Source organism: Sphaerodactylus townsendi, linkage group LG06 (genome assembly GCF_021028975.2).
Source record: "Sphaerodactylus townsendi isolate TG3544 linkage group LG06, MPM_Stown_v2.3, whole genome shotgun sequence".
Classification (NCBI taxonomy): Eukaryota; Metazoa; Chordata; class Lepidosauria; order Squamata; family Sphaerodactylidae; genus Sphaerodactylus; species Sphaerodactylus townsendi.
Window position 1 is genome coordinate 121,411,603 of NC_059430.1, and position 20,497 is coordinate 121,432,099.

Here is a 20,497-nt window from a genome sequence, read left to right on the forward strand (position 1 = left end):
TCTTATCAAGGCTTTATATACAAACACCACCCTCCAAGTGAGATGTGACCCATTGGGGAAATTAACACCAAAAATTCAATCCTATAAAGGTGTTAAACAAGGCTGTGTTTTGGCCCCCTTGTTATTCAATCTGTTCATTAATGATCTGTCCCCTGATCTAAAATCAGTCAACTCACCTTGCCCCAGCTTTGGTAATGTGACCCTACCACTACTTCTATTTGCAGACGATGCATTATTACTCTCTAGAACGAAGAGGGGCCTAAATTCCTTGTTATCCAAATGCAGTGATTATTGTACACGGAATTCTTTATCCATCAACCCTACTAAATCCTAAGGTGGTTGTATTTGCTAACACTTATAAACCCAGTAGATGGATGTTAGATGGTGCATTGGTTGAACAAGTCAAAGTTCTGCAAATGTTTAGGACTCGTTTTCCATCATAAAAGCCTGTTGGAATAAACACAGAGACTAACCTAGCCATGGCAGCTTGTAGGGCTACTGTAGGGTGTGGAGAACTTTTTCTTTACAAAAGGCAATAGGTTTTATCCCTGCCATAGTTAGAGTCTTTAACATGTTGATCCCTCAATTGCTCTATGGAATCCCCTTGTGGATTAATGCTTGGAGACAAAAAGTTGAAAAGGATTCAGTCAATATGCCTTCGCAAATCGCCAGAGTGCCACATTGCATTCACCCATGCTGCATTCCTGTTTGGAAAGCAGGGACAACATCTGCTGGTTACGACAGCTTGGCTGGCCACCCTTAAGTTCTGGGTTGCATGCTGTGTGCTTTAATTCGGACACTGGTAGCCATATCAATGATATATCCTCCCCCAACTCCATGGATCTAAGTGGTGGCGGGCAATTGAAATTAAAATACTCTCCCTAGGCTTCTCCTGGGACTCTTTACCGTCACTACCTCGCTAGAACTTTTTTTTCAACTAAAAAAAGCGATTCTACTTGACCAGGAACTACAAGTTCTACAAGACCAAGCGCGAAGTAACTGTTCCACCTTCTTTTTCAACATCAAATTCCAAAACCAATCTGATGGCAGACTATCACAGAGTATACTCCAAGAGCCAAAGAAGCTTAGATGGATGCATACACAAAGGGCTCGTTGTAATTCCTTCCCTTGTTCTGTTCTCCAAGGGAGGTTTCTTAAAATGGACTCGCAAGAGCGGAAATGCCCCCATTGTACTGTAGGGGTGCAGTCTATGGAACATATAATGCGTAATGGCCCCAAATACGAAGAAGCGAGGTCCAGGCTTTTGACTCTTCTTCCTGCTAAGTTTAAGGAATACTCTGTTGCTGGGAAGGTTGCATTCCTACTAAACAACTCTTCTTCTGTGATTTTAAATTCTGTAGCTAGGTTCCTTTTAGGAACTTTGGAATAATACCTGTGATGGTTTTATGTATGGAACATTTGCCTGGATAATGCTGGTTGTTATATTGGTATTATGCCTAATAAAGGTTTATGTATGTGAGTCTTTAATAGCACACTCCATTCTGGATAGAAAAGTGGAGGGATAGGATGTCTCTTCTAGTTGAACTAACTGGATAGTAAGTGATGCTGTCTGTCTCTCTCCATGCATGGTGCAAGATGGTGGAGACTGTGCAAGAAAGGTGGAGACTGGAGAGAAGCAGGAAGAAAGGAGGTTCTCTGAAAGTAGCAATATACGCATCAAAGGGATAGTGGCAGAGTCCTAGAGAAAAGGTGCCCAGTGTCTTGATCCCCTCTAGCTATCTGACTGAGTGATCAGTCCCCCTCTGTCACTGAGGCAGCAGACAGTGCAAAGATCTCCACGTCCACCATCACCACCCCAGCCACCGAGCCCATCCTACCTTCGCCCCCACCCCACCCCACCCCAAGGCTTTATTGAACATTGTTTGAAGCTTACTGGGTTATACCTGAGGTTACCAACTATGTCTTGGGAAATTCCTGGAGATTTGGGAGTGAGACTGGGGAGGGCAGGTTTGGGGGGCAGACAGCAGGGATATGATGGCATAGAATCTGTGCTCCAAAGCTGCCTTTTTCTCCAGAAAAGCTGATCCTCTATCATCTGGGTTTCAGTTATGGCCAATTCTAGGAAGCTAGCGGAGTGTGTGTCTATATATGATGTTTCAGTTCACGTTACATTTTAAGCTAAGTTATGGTCTACGGTTACGACATTCAATTCGATTTGATTACACACCTTCATCCTAAAAGCCCTGTGTCCTCTCCAGATCTAACAACGTCAACTCCTGATTATTCCAGGCTTTACCAGGAGACAGATGATCTGTCCTCCAAACATTCACTTTTCAGTAACTCTATTTTCAATAACACACCTCCTACCCATGGATCACAGGACCATTGCTGTGTTCAGATTTGTGAGCTGGGGCATGTTCTATAATGTGATGGTGACTTTGGGAAATGACCTGGTGCAAAAAAAAAAATTGTTTGGTCACGGTGGGGCAGGGTGGTTGCTGGGCCGGGGGATGACGACACAAAACTCAGCTTTTGCCCTGGGCTCCATTTTTCCTACCTTCGCTTCTGCTTTATTCATCTACTTGTTACAGAAAAATCATGCACAGATGAGCTGCAGGCATAGCAAACCTCCATGGGAAACCTTCACCAAATGGCAGAGGCATGAAGAACCTCTGCACTAGCACACAAAATAGTGTGAAACTGACAAGAGCTTCATGCAGAAGGCAGTAAAAAAGATCTGTTGTGGCTAGTAATGCTTGCGCTGTGGGAACTCAAGAAACGGAAACAGATTTTTAAAATAAACCCTAAAGATGTATTTATGCTGTGCGGAATTCACTGATGTGTCTAGAGTTTATATCAGTTATTAAACTCCAAAGTCCCGACCTGATAATGAACTGAAGAGGCAAGAGGTCTAGTAAATCAAGTATAACGTTTATTGGGCTGCAGCACCAGCTTCAAGAGGCAGAAACCAAGAACACCAAAGCTTTTCAAGTTACATAGAAGTTTGCAGAGTCTCAGGCCCTTTCCATATGGGTGAAATACAGTGACCCAGGGATGGCAAAAACGCCGTCCCTGGGCTGCTGTTTGCACCGTCCTGGCCGCCCGGGAGCGGCATGAAGGCGCCGCTTTTAACCTTGCTCAATGAGCGAGTTTTTTGTAAAGTGCCGTCTTCCTGTTGGTGCGGTGCGAACAGCACTAATGGGAAGACACCACTTTCCCCCTCCCCTCACCGCCCCATCCAGCATCGCTCTGACCATGCTCTGACCCCTGGAGGTTGGAGGGCAGCATGGGCAGGTCCCTGCAACCCTCCAGAGCAACACTGGATGGGACGGTGAGTGGAGGGGGGTGACCGGAGTGAGTGAAGGGGGGCGACCGGAGGTGGCTCCATATGGAGCCGCCTGTCTTGCTGAGGGGAAAGTCGGGGCTGTTCGCATGCTAGCATGTGAACGGTCCCCGAGCCTCCACCAGCATGCCGGTGGAGGTGCATTTTCGTGCGTATGCAGAAAGGGCCATAAAGTCAGCAGCATTACAGCATCATCAATGAGGTAAAGAAAACACTCCTTTTACATATTCACACCTGAAGCCCACTTCATGCAATGCGTGCTCAGAAAGACACATCTTGGCACCTCCCCTGGGTGGAGATTTAATATGATAATGTACCTTAGGTCAACATAAGGTGTCAACCTGGCACCATGTGGAAAGTTTCCTCCTCCTTTCCTCCTTCTCTCCAGTCTCCACCTTTCTTGCACAGTTCCTCCATCTTGCACAATGCGTGCAGAGAGATACAGACAGCATCCCTCACCCACCAGTTAGTTCAACTAGAAGAGACATTCCATCCTTCTGCTTTTCTATCCAGAATGGAGTTCACTAATAACGTCTCCCCTTATTAATTAGAAACTGTGAATTGGCTCTGAACTTCTTCACTGTCATTATACACATATGCCTGGTTAAGCTCAGCTGTGTTTTGCCTCTGTGCAGTCTGCTTTAACGAAAAGGTATCTCTTACCAGAGAGAGAATTACCAAGAGGAGGGGGCAGCTGCTCTTAATTTTTTCAAAGCAGAAAACCTTCCTGTTCTCAAAACCAGAGGCGTTCCTCCCATTGGGCAAAGTGGGCAGTTGCCCTGGGCGCCGCCTTGTGGGGGGCGCAAAAACTGCAGGTTCGTCTGTGGGATTTTTGGCCTGCAGATGGCGCGGTTTTTAGGCTAGCAGCACCAAAATTTCAGGGATTTTTCAGGAGACTATCCAGATGATATCACCCAGGTTTGGTGAGGTTTGGTTCAGGAAGTCCAAAGTTATGGACTCCCAAAGGGAGTGCCTCATCCCCCATTATTTCCAATCAGAGCTAATGGGAGATGGGGGGCTACACCTTTCTGTGTCGATAACTTTGGACCCCCTGAACCAAACTTCACTGGGCTCCCTGGAGGTATTATCTGAAATGAGTAGAGTCTCATGAAGATACTTAGAAATTTTGGTGCTGCTATCATAATAATTTCACCCCTGACAGCAGGCACCCCCCCCTGACAGCAGGCATTTCCCCAGATTTTCCTTTTAACTCCATTTTTTATTTCTAGCTTTTATTCTCTTTTTATTTCTTTTTTTATTCTCTCAATGCCTAATAAAGGTTATTATTACTATTTTGAAAGCATTTTGAAAATGTTTTCCAAAAATATTTCTGCTGTGTTCAGATTTGTGAGTTGGGGCATGTTCTATAATGTGACGGTGACTTTGAAACGACCCTGTGGTGGAAAAAAAATTTTGTTTTGGTCTGCAGTGGGGGGAGGTGGCAGCTTACTTATGGGGAGGGCATGAAACTCAGGTTTTTCCCAGGGCTCCAGTTTGCCTAGGTACGCCACTGCTCAAAACAACCTCATTCCTGAAAGGGGCATCAGTCATAAAAGAACCCCCCAAAGCCTGGGGTCTGCCCCCCCTCCCCGGGCAACACTGAGCTTTAGGGCAGTGTATCCACTGGCTTCACCTTGACTGGGTTCTGGACAGCTCCGGAGCCTCAGGGCTGGGGATGTTGCTCCTTTCCAGTTTTTGCAAACAGTCAGAGCCATCTTTTGAGCCATTCAGATATTCAGCATTCTGATCCTTAGAAGCTAAATCCTTGCAGTCTGCGCAATGGGATGCTTAGCAGGAGGAAGGGTCTTGGCCATAAGCAGCAGCCTTGTGGGCTGCTCACGGGTAACTGCATGGTGTACCCATTATTTAGGTGACTTCGGGGCTCTGGCTCTGACCCTCCCTCCCATAAGGAGCAGCCCCCATTCTCCAGTGCATCCAATTTTGGAAACCTCTTTGAGACTCTGCAGTGTAATTGTAATAATAGTAATTGTGATAGCATTTGGTGTGGGAAGCGCGGGGGGGCTGAAAGGATATAGGTCCTGGATCTGAGCTCTCTAGCTCAGATCCTGCTTTACATTGTTACTTTTCATTTTACCGGGAATAAACTGCTTTAGAACTTTTCTACGGTTTCTGTTATTTCCACGTTCGAGAGTCTGGCATTTACGTCCTTTTGGTAGTGTATACAAGCTTATAAGGGAAAGTGAATGATCTACGTGATCCTAAGGAAAAAAGGGTGAGATTCCAATGTTTCTTCAAAGTAAGATTTTATTTATAACTGATAGGTAAATTCAAAATTTCAAGCTAAATATTTAAAAAATCAAACCAGAACAAGGGAACAAGTACTTTGAGGACTTCACTCAGCATAAATTCATTTTGACAGTTTCTGATAGCTTCTCATAGGCTCATTCCGCACATGCAGAATAATGCACTTTGAAACTGCTTTCAGTGCTCTTTGAAGCTGTCGCGGGAATGGCAAAATCCACTTACCTGCGACAGTTGTGAAGGTGGTTTGAAAGCACATTATTTTAGGTGTCTTGGCGGAAGGGGCCATAGTTCTTTCAGAATCGCTGTATTTATTTTGTCTCTGTTTGCTGAGGATCTGACTTTCTCAGTGTACCCTCTGACTTTCTGACCAACTCACTCACAGAGCTCTGACTCTCTATGGCCCCTTCCTCACACGCAAAATAATGCGTTTTCAAACCACTTTCACAACTGTTTGCAAGTGGATTTTGCCATTCCGCACAGCTTCAAAGAGCACTGAAAACAGTTTGAAAGTGCATTATTCTGCACGTACGGAATGAGCCTATGACTTCTCACTCAGAGCTTGGACACACTTGGACTTGTCTCTCCAACTCAACTCTCAGTTTAAAGTCATGTGTGCATGCAAACAGACACATACGCACGCACGTACTTAAATCACTTCAAGCATGCTTGCTTTCTTTGAGCGTATCACTATAAACTGTTGCTAGCCAGTGGTTTATATCACATCCTACACCTGTTCTATGATATGGATAAATCCATAGTGGTGAGGTATACAGAATTCGTTAGGGGGCTTTACAAGCATTCTTGCATGTCAGGTCAAAGGTCTCCGACTTTGGCTTAAGAGTCTAAATATTTCACATCTAGAACAGATGTCAAACGCTTAGCTGGAAAAGCAGAAGTAGCGCTTGAAGCGCTTGGTTAGTAAAGCCACAGCAACGCTCAGTTAGGAAAGCAGAAGTAACACTTGATGGAAAAAATAAGTAGTAATAGCATGTGGGAGTTACTCATATGTACTCGTGTATAATAACTGGAAAAACAATTACGTAGCGCTATTGCTTAATGAACTGTAACTATCAGACAAACCTCTACAGGGGATTTTTGAGGATGGGGTAAGAATGCACGTGAACTGTTCATGATACAGGCATGCTATTGCCTTTTTAGTAAGACTGTGAGGCGTGGGTCAGCCTAGAAGATCATGTGAGACTTCTTGATTGGCCCACGAGCCAGTGAGGATGTGTATAAATTGAGCTGCCCTGCGAGGCAGACCTCAGGGAGCCACACCCTGGCTCCATCCATCTTCTGCAGAGATGAATAAAACTGTTTACTGCTACTGCTGGATTTGTGAGTATTAATTGGGAATATTGGAAAATACTCCATAACAATTTGGCGCCCAACGTGGGGCTCCTTTTGTGGTGGCTGTTTGGGCCAAAGGGGTCTGACCCCTTTTGACCGAAGAGAAAAAGGAGCAGGAACAATTAATTCAATGAAACGAGGAATACAAGAGGCGCCCCAGCACTGTTGGCTCACGGCCCGCTTTCTGCGCAGCTCTCCATTTCTCCACGTCAAGAACCCCAATACAGTAGGCAGAAGCCCTTATGGGAAGCCTACAAAAGAAACCGACAGTAGGCCGTCTTCTGATTAAGGTAGGAAGTTGCTGTTATTTTGGTCCAGGACCATGAGTCAATCGAGTGGTAATAGGTAATAAAGGAGGGAGCATCCACAAAGGCAGCTAGAGAAAGAATATAGGGATTTTCGTTATGTAATGCATCTGTGCTAGAACGTATATTTAAATTAGAAATTATTAGGCATTGAACCCTCATAGCGTAGTGCAGTGGTGGTATGGGGGTACATGAACAGTATATGTTTCAGGGAAGTGTGCCAGGTATACCTCCCCAAGCAAATTAGTAAGGCAAAGGGGTCCTGAGTGTGGACTCTAAAGTTACAAAACTTGAGATCTCTTACTTGCCTCCCACAAGCAGCACCAGAGAAGTGGGACGGTGCTTTAGAGTCTCGGAGGGGGGATGTCCCAGGCATTTGAAGCCTGCAGGCTCCAGAAATTGGGAAAGTTCCAGGGATCGATCAAAGCAGTTTCTTGCTCTGTCAGCATCAACACAGCATTTGGGCCCCCCCAGAAGAGAAAGGATGACACTCCCTGGGATCGTATAATTGAAGGACAGCATGCAGATGTCTTAGAATAGATTAGAAAGAATGAGGAATAGCCAACCAACGAGGTCAGGGGGACCTAGTTGGGGAAGTGGACCAGTGGGGTCCAGGTAGGAAAGGTCAATGGGACCTATAGGAAACAGAAAGGTCAGTGGGACCTATAGTAAAGGGTCAGTGGGACCCAGTTGGGGGTTGGAGAGTGGCTCCTCCCAAGTCAGACCAGTGGGGTCTAGACAAGTCAGGCCAGTGGGGCCTAAGACAGAATAAGCGGGACAGCCATTTCGGGTCTGGGGGTCGGAGAGTGGCTCCCCCCATGACGACCAGGCAAAATCGGGGTGCAGCAAAAGGAGAGAGTGGCCCTCCGCTGCCCCGTGATGTCAGCGCTATCTGTGAAAACGAGGTAGAGAAAAACCTTCTTCCAGGCAATGCAATGGAAGAGGAAGACTAAGGAGGACGGGGGTTTCTGTACAATGGTCCTGCCTCCCAAGAACCCTTGTTAACCTTGGAGGTAGGACGAGTCAGATGCCCTGTTACCTTCCTTGTTGATGCGGGTGCTATGAGATCCACTTTATCTGAAAGAGTCCCCCAGATGGTGCACACTGGGAGTCGGAGTAGGATGGTGGGAGGGATTCCCTTGGAAATCCCTATTCTAGCACCCTAGTCGTGTATGTAAATGGTAATGAGTCCCTTTGCATGCACGAGTTTTTGGATGCCAGCGGCATACGGTTAATAGGTAGGGAATAGGTAGACAAAATTGGGAGTCCTAACTGTCCTACTCAGAGAGGGGGAAAGTATAACCCGCTTGGGGATGGTGACAGAGATTGACAGAGAGTGTGTGTTGGGCGGTCCCTGGGAGTCCCGGAGTTAACTTAAATTGAAAGGGATACAAGAGCTACCCCTTCCCCAGATCAAGAGGCAAGTGAAGGGATTTCTTAGAAAAGTCAATTACTATAGAACTTGGTTTCCTGTTGTTTTTTCAATGTACGCCACACCACTGACAGCTAAAGTAAGATATGAACAGCCAGATGAATTAAGTATGGGAGGAGTTATGTTTTGTATAGTGAGTTTTATGTTTTGTGGTTTATGCTATGGTTTGTGATTGTAAAGACTCTACTGAACAGGGGTCTGTTCTAGCAAGTAAACTGAATTAAGTACCAGCCCAGCCCAGCTGTAGTCATGGTCATGGAGAGAAAAATTTGTAAGCAGTTGTCAAATAGGGAAGTGGTTGACCACAATGTAGTTACAGTGAGAGGATTATGGAGAGCGGAAGCCCAAGCTAGGACTGCCCCCCCACGCCAGAAGCAGGAGGAACTGTGTAAAAAACAAAAAGAGAAAAAAAAGGTACAATTGTGTAAAACAGAGAGACTGAGGGTCTACTGAACAAGCCACTGCAGGACTTGATTCATGAAGCGTAATAGAGAAGCTGGGGAGAGAAAAAAGAAAAGAAAGGTAGGATTGATGGTACAGACTGAAAAAGAGGTTATAAGGGATCAGCCACCACCAAGGAAGTTCCGGGGTGGGTATCAAAAAAAAAAAAAAGGCAGAGGTGCAGGAGGATTTGGGAAGGTAATGAGTGTGAAAGAGAGAGGAATAGGGCAGCTGTTTTTGGCAATGAGGGAAACTTTTGTAAGCCTATGAGGCTTTTTGACTGAAAAGGGTGGATATTAGGATGTAAGTGTTTATGAAATAAAGAAAATATAACATGTCTGCTTTGGGGATTGAAAACAAGGATTGTTATTAGGGCATGAGTTGCTGATTTATGTGTTATTGTTTTGTTTACCTAAGAGGAGGCTCCTTTGCCTCCTCAGCATGCTTGTAGCACATGAAAGAGGTATAGATTACGTGTAACTTACTGGGATGAATTGTGTGACGTCTGTATTCTGTATTTATAAAAATTAAGGTCTTTTGTATACTGGGCGTGTTCTCTTAGGTAAACTACAAAGGGAATCTCAAGGGTTTGGGGTAAGGTTAGTTTCAAGGTAATGAGAAGGGAAAGTGAGCTATGAGCCATGTATGCTGAGAGGGATAAAGGTCTCTTCTCCGAAGAAGGAAGCATTTTTTGAAACTGTATTAAGTGTGTGTGTCATTAGTCTCCTAAATGTTCATTTGGTTGCAATTTGTGAAATTGAGGGTTTTATTGTTTTATTTTATGCAATGTATGCAATGTGAACTAATCTTCTTTATGAGATAATATGTGTTATTTGAATACAATGATAACAACTGTGAGTGGCAGAATTTTGTAAAGAAGGGAAAGCTTGGTCTGAATTGTCAGTCAAGCCTCCTTTCAGTAAATTAGGAAAGGCTGGGTGTGGGGTAAGGCAATTTTTAGCACGCACATAGGCCTCATCACCACCTCACAGCCTAAAAAGGGGACGACCGGGTAAATTTTCTGGTACAAGGTAGACACTGCAGGGTTAGAATATTGTTGGGTTAAAGGTAAAAATCCTGAGGGGCTGACGCTTAAAAAAACATAAAAGGTTACAGGGGACCATGGGTAACCAACCAGTGAAGCCAGAGGGGCTTACTCCATTGCAGAGTGTATTAAAACACTGGAGGGACTTAGGAGTTTGGGATCTCTGAAACAGACAAACGCTTTCTAAACTATGTAAAAAAGAAACTTGGCCGTTTTGTGTTCTGGAAGGGGGGATCCATAGGCCTTCTGAAGGGTCTTTTTATTGCAATATAATTTGTAAAAAGAATACTTTTTAAAATGAATACAGGCATATAAGTATACAAAACATTTGTCATGTTTTTATACAGTGAGAAATAACCCTGCCTATGTGGAAAATGTATGATATTTAAAAGTGATGATAAAAGCAGAATTGTAACTCAGAATTTGACCTCACATGCTCCAGAATGGGTTGAGGTTGAGGTTGAGTTGGGAGAGAGAGGCTGTTCAAGCCCCCATGTCATCCCAACAGCTTCTCCGGCTTTGCCAACATCTGACTCGGGTGTGTTGACACGTCTGTGGCAGCGATGAGGAACCAACAGGCTCTATCAGCTTTTATGTAAAGATCCTGAAATGCATTTAGAGAAGGCTGCCTGGAAAAGGAATTCTGAAACATGGATGTGTGAACGGTATAAAGAAAGTGCATTTTGTCAGTTCAAGCCAACGTGTCAAGCCATCCCTATGCTTAACCCTGATTGTAATGTGTTCCAGATAAAGGCAGCAGCTATGTGTGACTGTGTTTAAAGCTATTGTGCAAACTATCCAGGCAGGTGTTCTGTCAGCAAAGTGTCTCATGAAGCCCAGACTGCAGAGTCTAATGCTATACACAAAGCACTATGGCTAGCCAAAAGTCGCAGTAGCTGTGCTTTTTGTATGAAGCATGTGCAAAGACGGATGTGGAACTATCATGACATGCTGGATCAACGTGCCAAGTCTTGAGAGCGAAAAGGAAGCCAAAAGATGTGCTCCTACGTAAGACTCATGAAAGTAACTCACCAGAGGTAAGAAGAGTTTCCTTGACAGATGCTGTTATGGATGCAGAAGCAAGGAAGGCAACAAAATCAAAGTTGCTGTACCTGCAAAGTTGCTGTATTGCCTTGCGGTTTGCTTAACAGGACAACCTGTTGCTGTCAAACAAGAGATGTTGGGAATCAGTTGAAAGCTACGAATTCCTGAAATTCCACATGTGAACTAGTCTAAAGAGACTTGTGAGCAACTTTTGCCAGGAGGCAAGTCTACAAGGAATTGATTCTCCTCTAACAGCTTTGTTTTACACCAACCTTCTCAGAAACTTAGGGTTTAGTTCTTTTGAAATGATCAATAATAGAATTTGGAGCATGAACTGAATTCAGATTCTGAGAATAGAAAGTGAGTATAAACATTAATCAGTTTTTGTCAAAATGTGTATCGCTGTGGTGTGGTGTGTTTTCTTGTGTTCTCTTTTCAGGTACATGCAGGAAAGTTTACCTCCTGAAGTGGAAATCAGAACCACAAATACAACATGGAAAGTGAGAAGATCTATCTATCCAGGATCTCTCCAGAATGCAAGAAGAAAGCAAATTATGTATTAAGCAAATTATGTATTAAGAAAGAGGCTATTTTCCAGTAGTCAGAAAAACCACTGGGAGAAATGTGTTTCTTTACAAAGAACTCTGATGTTAGAGCTTGGACACACTTGGACTTGTCTCTCCAACTTTTAATCAATATTTTTCATATTTTCCTGGCGGTAAAAACAGTTGCAAAGTGCATTGAAAGTGGATTGAAAGTGCACTATTCTGCATGTGCAGAAGGGACTATTGACTCTGCAGGTCCGTTGGAAGACCTGAAAAGAATGGGCAGGGAATGGTATTGTCACAAACAGGAAGGATCCAGTGTGCATTTGAGAGGCACAAAGCACTCATCATGCCTGCTAGGCAAAGGCCTTGTGTCTCTCTCCACCAAGCATGAGGATTTTGTAATGTGCACCTGGAAATTTTTTATACAGGACTCGTTAGCAATGCATGCCATGAGGAAGCAGAGGTGTATCAGCTTCTTCATTATGGGAACAATAAACAGGTCTCTGGCACCTCATCAACCCACAAGATTAAAGGGAATAGGTTCAACTTTTAAACCATTTTCCAGAATAAATATGCTTCCAGAAGAAATGTGCTTCGTTTATTGACAGTCAGGGCTGAGGGAGTTCTGTGCACGGAACTGGAGCATTTTAGCCCATTTTCTTACTATTGTTGCTTATCTTGAACCCACTTTCATCTTTGAAAGGCTTATCCACAGCATATTTCTGTTTGAGCTCAATAAGGAAATAATATTTATAACTGGCACAGAAGATAAATGCAGCAGCTGATAAATATGCTACTTGTGGGAAATCACCCCCTTGTCCTTGGGTGGGCCACAGTAAAATATTGGCTGTAAACTTGTAAGAAAGATATATATTTTTCTCTTTCATTTTTCAGTAAGACTTCAGCATCTTATCAAGTACAAACAGAGAAGATAAGAGAGTGTCTGTAAGAATCAGTGGAGAAAGTCCCCCAATCAAACAACTAGTGGTCACTGACCCTCTGGTTTCTAAAGGAACCCTTGGCTAAACTCAGTAAGCAAATCTCTCTTGTTCTCAGACTTCTCCAGGCTGTCAGCAGCTGCTGCTGGTATTTCTCTTTGGTAAGAGCTACCTTTTCATTGCAACAGAGTGCACAGAGGCAAAGCGCAGAACAACTTACCCAGGCATGTGTGTGTGCTGAAAACAAAAGAATCTTGAAGCCAAACCATATTTTCTAACTAATAAGATAATTCTTTATTAGGGAACTCCATTCTGGATAGAAAAGTGGGGAAAGAGGTTCTAGTCTCACTAGCAGGATGCATCTCCCCGTGTGCCTGGTGCAAGGAAGAGGAGGAGAAGAAAAGTGGAAAGCAGAGGAGAAGCATCAAGGAAGAAAGTTCCCTGAGAGCAGCAATCTACACACCAAAGGGATAGTGTCAGAGCAGTAGAGAAAAGGTCCCCAGTCTAGCTACCTGACTTGACCCCTCTAGCTACCTGACTTGCTGATCAGCCCCCCTCTGTCCTTGAGGCAGGAGGCTGCACAAAGTCCTTCAGCTGCTGTATCTAGCACTGAGACTCAAAATATTTAGCTTTTCTTCAGCTGCATGTGACTTCATCCATCCAATCAGAGACTGCTGATAATTTGGAAGTACAACAATATCTTTCACTACAGGGAGCTGTCAAACCCCCTCCCCCAAGGACCTTTGTATGATTTCAGATAGAATTCTTTCTGTTTTCTAATGACATATGCATTTATTGAATATCAATTATATATTAAATAGCACAAGGTTATTAACAAGGGCAGGTAAACATCCAGTTAGGCCCTGTTTAACAGACAGGGCATTTTTTTCTTCTACCAGTTGGCAATCTAGAGCTTGTTAGAACTTCATTTGGATCCAGGCTGTTAAGAAACTGGCCTGGTTATTCAAACTGGTGGAAAGTCTCTCCCTTTAGAGTGGGGAATCACAAATCAAATCATTTTATTTACGGTCTACAACCAGAACAGCAAAAACAGAAATACATAATTCAGCAATAATAATTCATGAATCAAAGATAGTACATAGTACAAAATATATAGTCAATATTACTGACTGAGGGGATATTCGCAGGAATTAAATAATTTATATGAATTTTTTTCCTGTGACTTAGGTTTAAAATCCTGCTACACCTAAAATTGCGATACAATGGATAAAAGTACAGAGATTGGGATAGTGATAAAAGTTTAGGTATAAAAGGCCTCTACAGTATTGCAAAAAGGAAGCCAATAAGGACTGGCTAAAAAACTGGACTTCCGGCCAAGTCTAAAAAAACTGGACTTCTGGCCAAGTCTGGCTAAAAACTGGACTTCCAGCCAAGTCGTCTAAAATTAATCTGATCTTCCCTTCCCTTGACTATTCGGCCACAGGATATCTCTTTTTGTCTTTACAGATGAGTGCACAGAAACGAGCCATTTCCCGTGTGGTTTTCTGGTTGCTGCCCGACAAAATATAGTCCAGTAAATCTTTGTGATTTAGGCCGGTTAAGGCAGACAGGACAGGACTAAGGATTTCCTTTTGGGGCTGTTCGTACATGGGGCATCTAAAAAACATGTGATCGGTAGTGTCAATTTCGCCTAGGGGGCAGGGGCAAAGCCTTTTTTCGTAAGTAACTTTCTTATATTTTCCCTCTAGCAGTAATGAGGGAAGAGAGTTACATCTGGCCAATGATCTTCTTGTATTACTGTTTTCCAAAAAGAACAGATATGGTGCTGTACTAACTTGCCATCTTAAATGTTCCGGTGCAAGGAATTTAGGGCACTCTTGTAGGTCTGTTTGTCTACCTATGTCAGATGAGTGGGGAATTACTGAAAGAGCAGATTCTTGGCTTAGCTATAGTTCAAGCAACTTCAGACCTTGATTGACTAAGAGCTTGACCTTGATTCCTTGGGGAGTCAGCTTTTGCAAAAAAACTCACAGGGGAGTGAATAAAGTTTAACCATTTTTACTAAGGGATAATGGGGGTACATAAGCACGCAATACAGATGTGTACCTGCCAGAAGGACATGTGGGGTCACATGTCCCAGGGTGTCACTTAATTTAATCATGTGGGGGGCGCAAAATTGGCCCCACACCCATCCGGTGCAGAGGCACCCCTGCCCAGTGCTTCCTAGTGGCTCCCTTCAGGCGCTCCCAGCCCAGCGTAACCTTCCCAGAGGCTGAGCTGGAGCCTCTGTCAGGGCCTCATTTAGGAGTGGCGGCGGCAGAAGCATTGGCCTTGCTCCGCCCCTCTCTTGGGACAGTTAGTCAGCGACCCTGTTCTCGGACATCCCATCTCCAGATACCCACCACCGCCTCTGCCCACAACCGCCACTGGAACTGCCCAGGACTGCTGCTGCTCTTTTCCGGCAGGCCGGCAGGCTACCTGCAGTCAGGTAGCTCTAGGGCAGGCGGCACTGGAAGTCTGTGTGAATCTTATAGGTGACTTGGTGCAGAGAGTTGGGCCTGAGGCTGGTGTAGTGGTGGCAGGAGTGCAGGCAGGACCAGACACTCATGTCTGGGGCTGGGAGAAGCCTACAGGGCCTTCCTAGGAGGGAGATGTCCAGGCGCCTCTGGGGGGCTGGCAACCAACTGCTGGGGTGGGAGGGTCCCTCTAGGGCGCACAAGAGGAGAGGGGGCAAGGTTTGTGTGGCAGTGGGAGGGGATGGGGGGGCAGAAAATCTAGGAAAAATAGAGTGGGGGCATAAAACTCAGATTCTACCCTGGTCTCCATTTTCCCTAGATACGTCTCTGACACAACAAAAATCAAAGCAGCAGAGCACACATGTATCGTTCTAGGACAGGGGTCTGTAACCTGTATCCTGCATTATAGGACAGGGGTCTGTATCGTTCTAGGACAGGGGTCTGTAACCTGCAGCTTTCCAGATGTTCATGGACTACAAATCCCATCAGCCCCTGCCAGCATGGCCAATTGGCCATGCTGGCAGGGATTGATGGGATTTGTAGTCCATGAACATCTGGAGAGCCGCAGGTTGCAGACCCCTGTTCTAGGATATACGCAGTTGTGAAGTCTGGAATAAATGAGGGAATGGTAGAAGTAAGGTTGTTAGTCACCTGTCCTTAGAGTGGAATGGTCCGATGAAGAGAACTGAGCTCTGGAAGAACGAAGTATTGTGGAGCAATATCATAGATAAAGGGACGTCCAGAGATATTGAACTACTCAGAGAGGGGACTTCTTACAAGAAAAAATGGACCTTCAGGGTTATGCACAGTGATCCTCAGTCTCCCAGAATAAAAAGAGTTCCTGCCTTTCTGGGGACAGATATCAGCCTTAATGGTTCGGTTCTTGATCTAATGTGTTGAGACATCAGCCTGATGTTCCAGGCTATCAGGGAAGTTAGCTGATAGAATCACAGCTATAAAACAATGCCAGTGCAAATGGGGGGGTTGATAAAAGTGTTAGAAGAAGAAACATTGGTTAATACAACACTGGGCAGGAAAGCACATTAACACATCCATTGTCTTCATTGGTGTGGAGATGGGAACTCTCTCCAGGGCAAGGTCTTTGTGTCCACTTAATCCTGTCAGAGAGGCTGTGAGAGAAGCATTATGCAAGCCTGGTTTGGAGGGGACAATTCCAGAAATAGTTCTTTCTCCTCATGGGTGCACTGAATGGGCTTGCCATTTTTGCAGTGCACTTCTAGGCACCCCCAAGGGTTGGCTGAGATGGGTGGAGAGCCTCTGTCTTCCACCATAGCTCAGTCTGGTAGCAGCCTTGTCTAGCTTGTTTCTTGGCTGTTCAAACTTTGGTTCAAGCTTTTCAGCCTGGTTGCTAAAGGCCATCTGGGGGGAATTAATGTCACAATGACATGTGCTTTCACAAGAGTTAAAGGATGAGTCAGGTACAGGAGCAAGTGAGATAATGGGACTGAGAACTATGAGGCCTGAAACGCAGAGGCCCCTTCTACACATGCAGAATAATGCACTTTCAATCCACTTTCACAATTGTTTGCAAGTGGATTTTGCTATTTCACACAGTAAAATCCAGCTGGAAAATGCATTGAAAGGGCCAGAGAACCACAACATCCAATGAGTTTTTAAATGCCACCACATCTTTTCCCATTAGAAATTCCCAAAGCATGAAGTCTGGTTTTAGCTTTCCACTGGGGCGGGAATACTCTCACTAAATCGGTTTTCTCACACAGCTAAGTCTATATTGTCAAAGAACAGCGTCTCTTGGGCATATCTGTTGTTAATTTAACAGTCTCTCTTCCTCTTTCTTTCTTTGTTCAAGCAAATATCAAGAACTACCATGGGAGCTGCCATCTCAAAAACCGTTGTAATGGAAGAACTAGAAAAGCTAAAGAAAGAATGGGGAAATAAAAATCTTCCAGATTTGACAACAAGATTTCAAGAAGATCTGGATTTATTAAAAAATACTACTCTTCAAATTGCCATCACAGGGGTGTCAGGTGCTGGTAAATCATCTCTTGTCAACGCCCTGAGAGGAATGACAGACTTTGAAGATGGTGCCGCTGAGACTGGAGTGACCGAAACAACAATGGAGCACAAAAGCTATCCACATCCCACATTCCCAAATGTGACAATGTGGGATCTCCCAGGAATTGGGACACCTAACTTTAAGCCAAAGGAATACCTCAAGAAGGTAAAATTTGAAAAGTACGATTTTTTCATCATCATTGCCTCAAATCGCTTCACTGAGAATGATGTCCTCCTGGCTCGTGAAATTCGTAAAACGAACAAGAGGTTCTACTACTTGCGCACAAGAGTAGATAGCAGTATAGATTCTGAGAGTAAAAAACCAAACTACAGCAAGGAGAAATGCCTGGAAAAGATTAGGGAATACTGCTGTGATAATCTGACACAGGCAGGAGAATCCAATCCGCGGGTTTTTCTCATTTCCAGATGGCATTTGGATAAGTATGATTTTCCTCTCCTGCAAGAGACTTTGGAGAATGAGTTGGATGATCTCAAGAGAGATGTTTTAATTCTGGCTATGCCAGCTTTCTCCAAAGAAGCTCTGAAGAAGAAAAGGGCTACTTTGGAGGCCTATATCATGAAAGTAGCTCTTTTGTCCTGTGTCACTGGGGCAGTTCCTGTCCCTGGCCTTTCTGTTGTCTGTGATCTTGCCATCTTAGTGGGGTCAATGATACACATCTGTCAGGTCTTTGGCTTGGATGAAGGTTCCCTCAATAGACTTGCAAAGCGGGTTGGCAAACCTGTTGATGTCTTGAAATCAGCTATCAAAAAGTCTCCACTGGTCAGCCAAATCACCAAAGAATTTGTAATTGATATGCTGACTAAATCAGCCGTGTGTGGAATTCTGATGGCAGCTGAATTTGTTCTTGATTTTGTACTGGTGTTGGGCTCTCTAACTGGTGGAGCGCTTTCTTTTGGAACAACATTCTACATCCTGAAAAACTTTCTGCATGATGCTGAGAAAGATGCTGAGAATGTCCGGGCAAAAGCTGTGGAGTCCTAACCTGAGATTTGTGCTGAGACACACATAGAAGAAGTAGACTGAGGCAAACAGCATATGAATTTCATGCAAATATGAGGAAACAAAAACCAAGAATAAATACTAGATGTCATACACTTGTTTGATGTCCTGGTCGGTGGAAGTACCACTTTGAGTACCATGTCATACCTTCCGAGAAGCTTGAATAAGTGAAGATGCTTAGAGTGTTCAAGAAAAGCTACTGAACTTTTAGAATCACAAAACTGACATCCAAAAAATGGGGGGGAAAAGCACCAAATGTATGAATGATTCTCAGAACCAGAATATTGGAAAGGAAAGGAAACTGTATTTCAATTTTTGGCCCCTCCAGAAACTGACCAGGAGCTCCTCAATGAGACAATGTTGTCCAACTTCCCTCATAGACAGTTTGCTCCCCAGTATTGATTTCCCTCAGTAATGTATCACCAAAGGGAACCTTTAATGTGCTTTTGGAAGGGATAATATAATATGTGTGCTGATGGAGCACCAGTTCCCGATTTTTAGGCATTCTCGATTTTCCTCTTAATTTCTTAAATTTAATTTTTGTTTGTTTTTTATTCTCTTATCTCTTTTTCATCTATCTGCTGTTTTTGCCTTGATAACTTCTTTCTTCCAGAGTCCGACATACTCAACTAACAGTCCACATAGCTGGACTCATAGGAGTTAAATATGACTGCAGTCAGAGTTTTGCTTCGCTTTAACTCAGGCCCCTTCCGCACACGCAAAATAATGCATTTTCAAGCCACTTTCACAACTGTTTGCAAGTGGATTTTGCCATTCCGCACAGCTTCAAAGAGCATTGAAAGCAGTTTGAAAGTGCATTATTTTGCATGTGCGGAATGAGCCTCAGTGTGCTGGAGGGTGCTGGGAGTAGGCTGTGTCTTTTTTAAATTCCTTTTTCTTGTGTGCATATGTTCAGCCCCGGCCAGTTGCTTCCAACTTATGGTGACCCTCCAAAACAAATCAAGGTCTTCCAAAATCTCCTATGAACATCCTTTCCCAGGTCTTTCACACTGAGGACTTATGTTTTCCTTGTAGTGTCATTCCATCTCATGTTGGGTCTTCCTCTTTTCGTGCAACTTTCTACTTCTACCTAGCATAGTTGTCTTTTCCAGGGACATTTCAGGCCTGATTTGGTCCTGCACCCACATATTTGTTTTGCTTGTTTGTTTGGCAATCCATAGTATCCAGAACTCCATTTTTTTTACTTACTGGCACTTTTGCTAGAAGAGCACCCGAAGGGGATCTTTTCCTCGTTCCACCATGCCTTGAAATATCATAGGTGATCACGTGGTGAAGTTATCACTCTTAGCCTTTCCAACCTTAATTAATACTACATCTTTGCATGCATACCATGTCAATAATATTTATGCTCATCTTGTGCATTGTATTCTGCAGTCACCAGTCCTGCACCCAAATATTTGTTTGTTTTTTTTGTTTGGCAATCCATAGTATTCAGAACACCATTTTTTACTTACTGGCACTATTTTGCTTGAAGAGCACCTGAAGTGTCCTCTTTCTACTATGCCTCAAAATATCATGGGTGATCACTTGGTGAAGTTATTGCCCTTAGCCTTTGAAATCTTAATTCTATCTTTGTATTCATACCATGTCTATAATACTTCTGCTCATCTTAGTCATTGTATTCTGCAGTCACCAGTCATTCATTCATATAACCATATGAAAGTTTGTCCTTATTTCAGTTTACTCCCCTCATCACTTCATTCATTTGTTCTGCTTTGCATATGTGTGCGGAGATCTCCCTCCTCCTCCTGGCCAAGGTTGGCCCGGTGTGCCATTCCTCCTTCCCCTTGTTGGGTAGTCTGTGGCCTGCCCTTGCTCCTGGTGGTCAGGGAGTACATGTTGCAGTTGGTCACATGGCAGAACCACAGGGCTAAGCCCCAGAAACCCGGTTGGCTGCCTTAGTCTACCTAAGTCTACTATGGCCCACTGCAGGGGCTGCTTTCTCTTCCCTGCCTGCTTGCTTTTCCTTCTCACTCCTTTCCTTTCCCTTCTATCTCCTTTCTGTTACTATCCGTCCCTCCTCAATCTAACTTCCACTACCTCCGTTCTTCCCCCCTTTTGCCCACCTCTTTCTTGCCTTTTTCCCCCTTCCCTCCTCTCATGCTTGGCCCCCCAATACCCTTTTCCACCCATTCATAGACCCCTGGGCCATCCATCTGACCCTGCTGTGGCCCTGATTGGCTTGCCAGGCCATCCCTTTTAGGTGCAGGTAGGATGAGGTGCTCCCACCCTCCATGCCCTATTTGAGTCTAGGTGCACCCTACGCACC

General features: G+C 44.3%; 2 protein-coding genes across 4 annotated transcripts in view; one reads left to right on the plus strand and one right to left on the minus strand.

Moving 5' to 3' along the window:
- Positions 1-18,904, plus strand: part of LOC125434534 (interferon-inducible GTPase 5-like) — an 89,083-nt gene extending 70,179 nt beyond the window's left edge. The window contains exons 1-2 of one of the 3 annotated variants that reach the window (XM_048500019.1): positions 9,380-9,386; positions 16,981-18,904. In XM_048500019.1, the coding sequence (XP_048355976.1) occupies positions 16,999-18,189 (1,191 nt within the window). In that variant the 5' untranslated portion in view covers positions 9,380-9,386; positions 16,981-16,998 and the 3' untranslated portion in view covers positions 18,190-18,904. Of the gene's footprint in view, positions 1-9,379; positions 9,387-12,667; positions 12,766-16,980 lie in introns of those variants that run through there. The other 2 variants (XM_048500017.1, XM_048500018.1) reach the window with 2 other exon arrangements.
- Positions 1-20,497, minus strand: part of LOC125434531 (interferon-inducible GTPase 5-like) — a 148,657-nt gene that overhangs the window by 48,595 nt on the left and 79,565 nt on the right.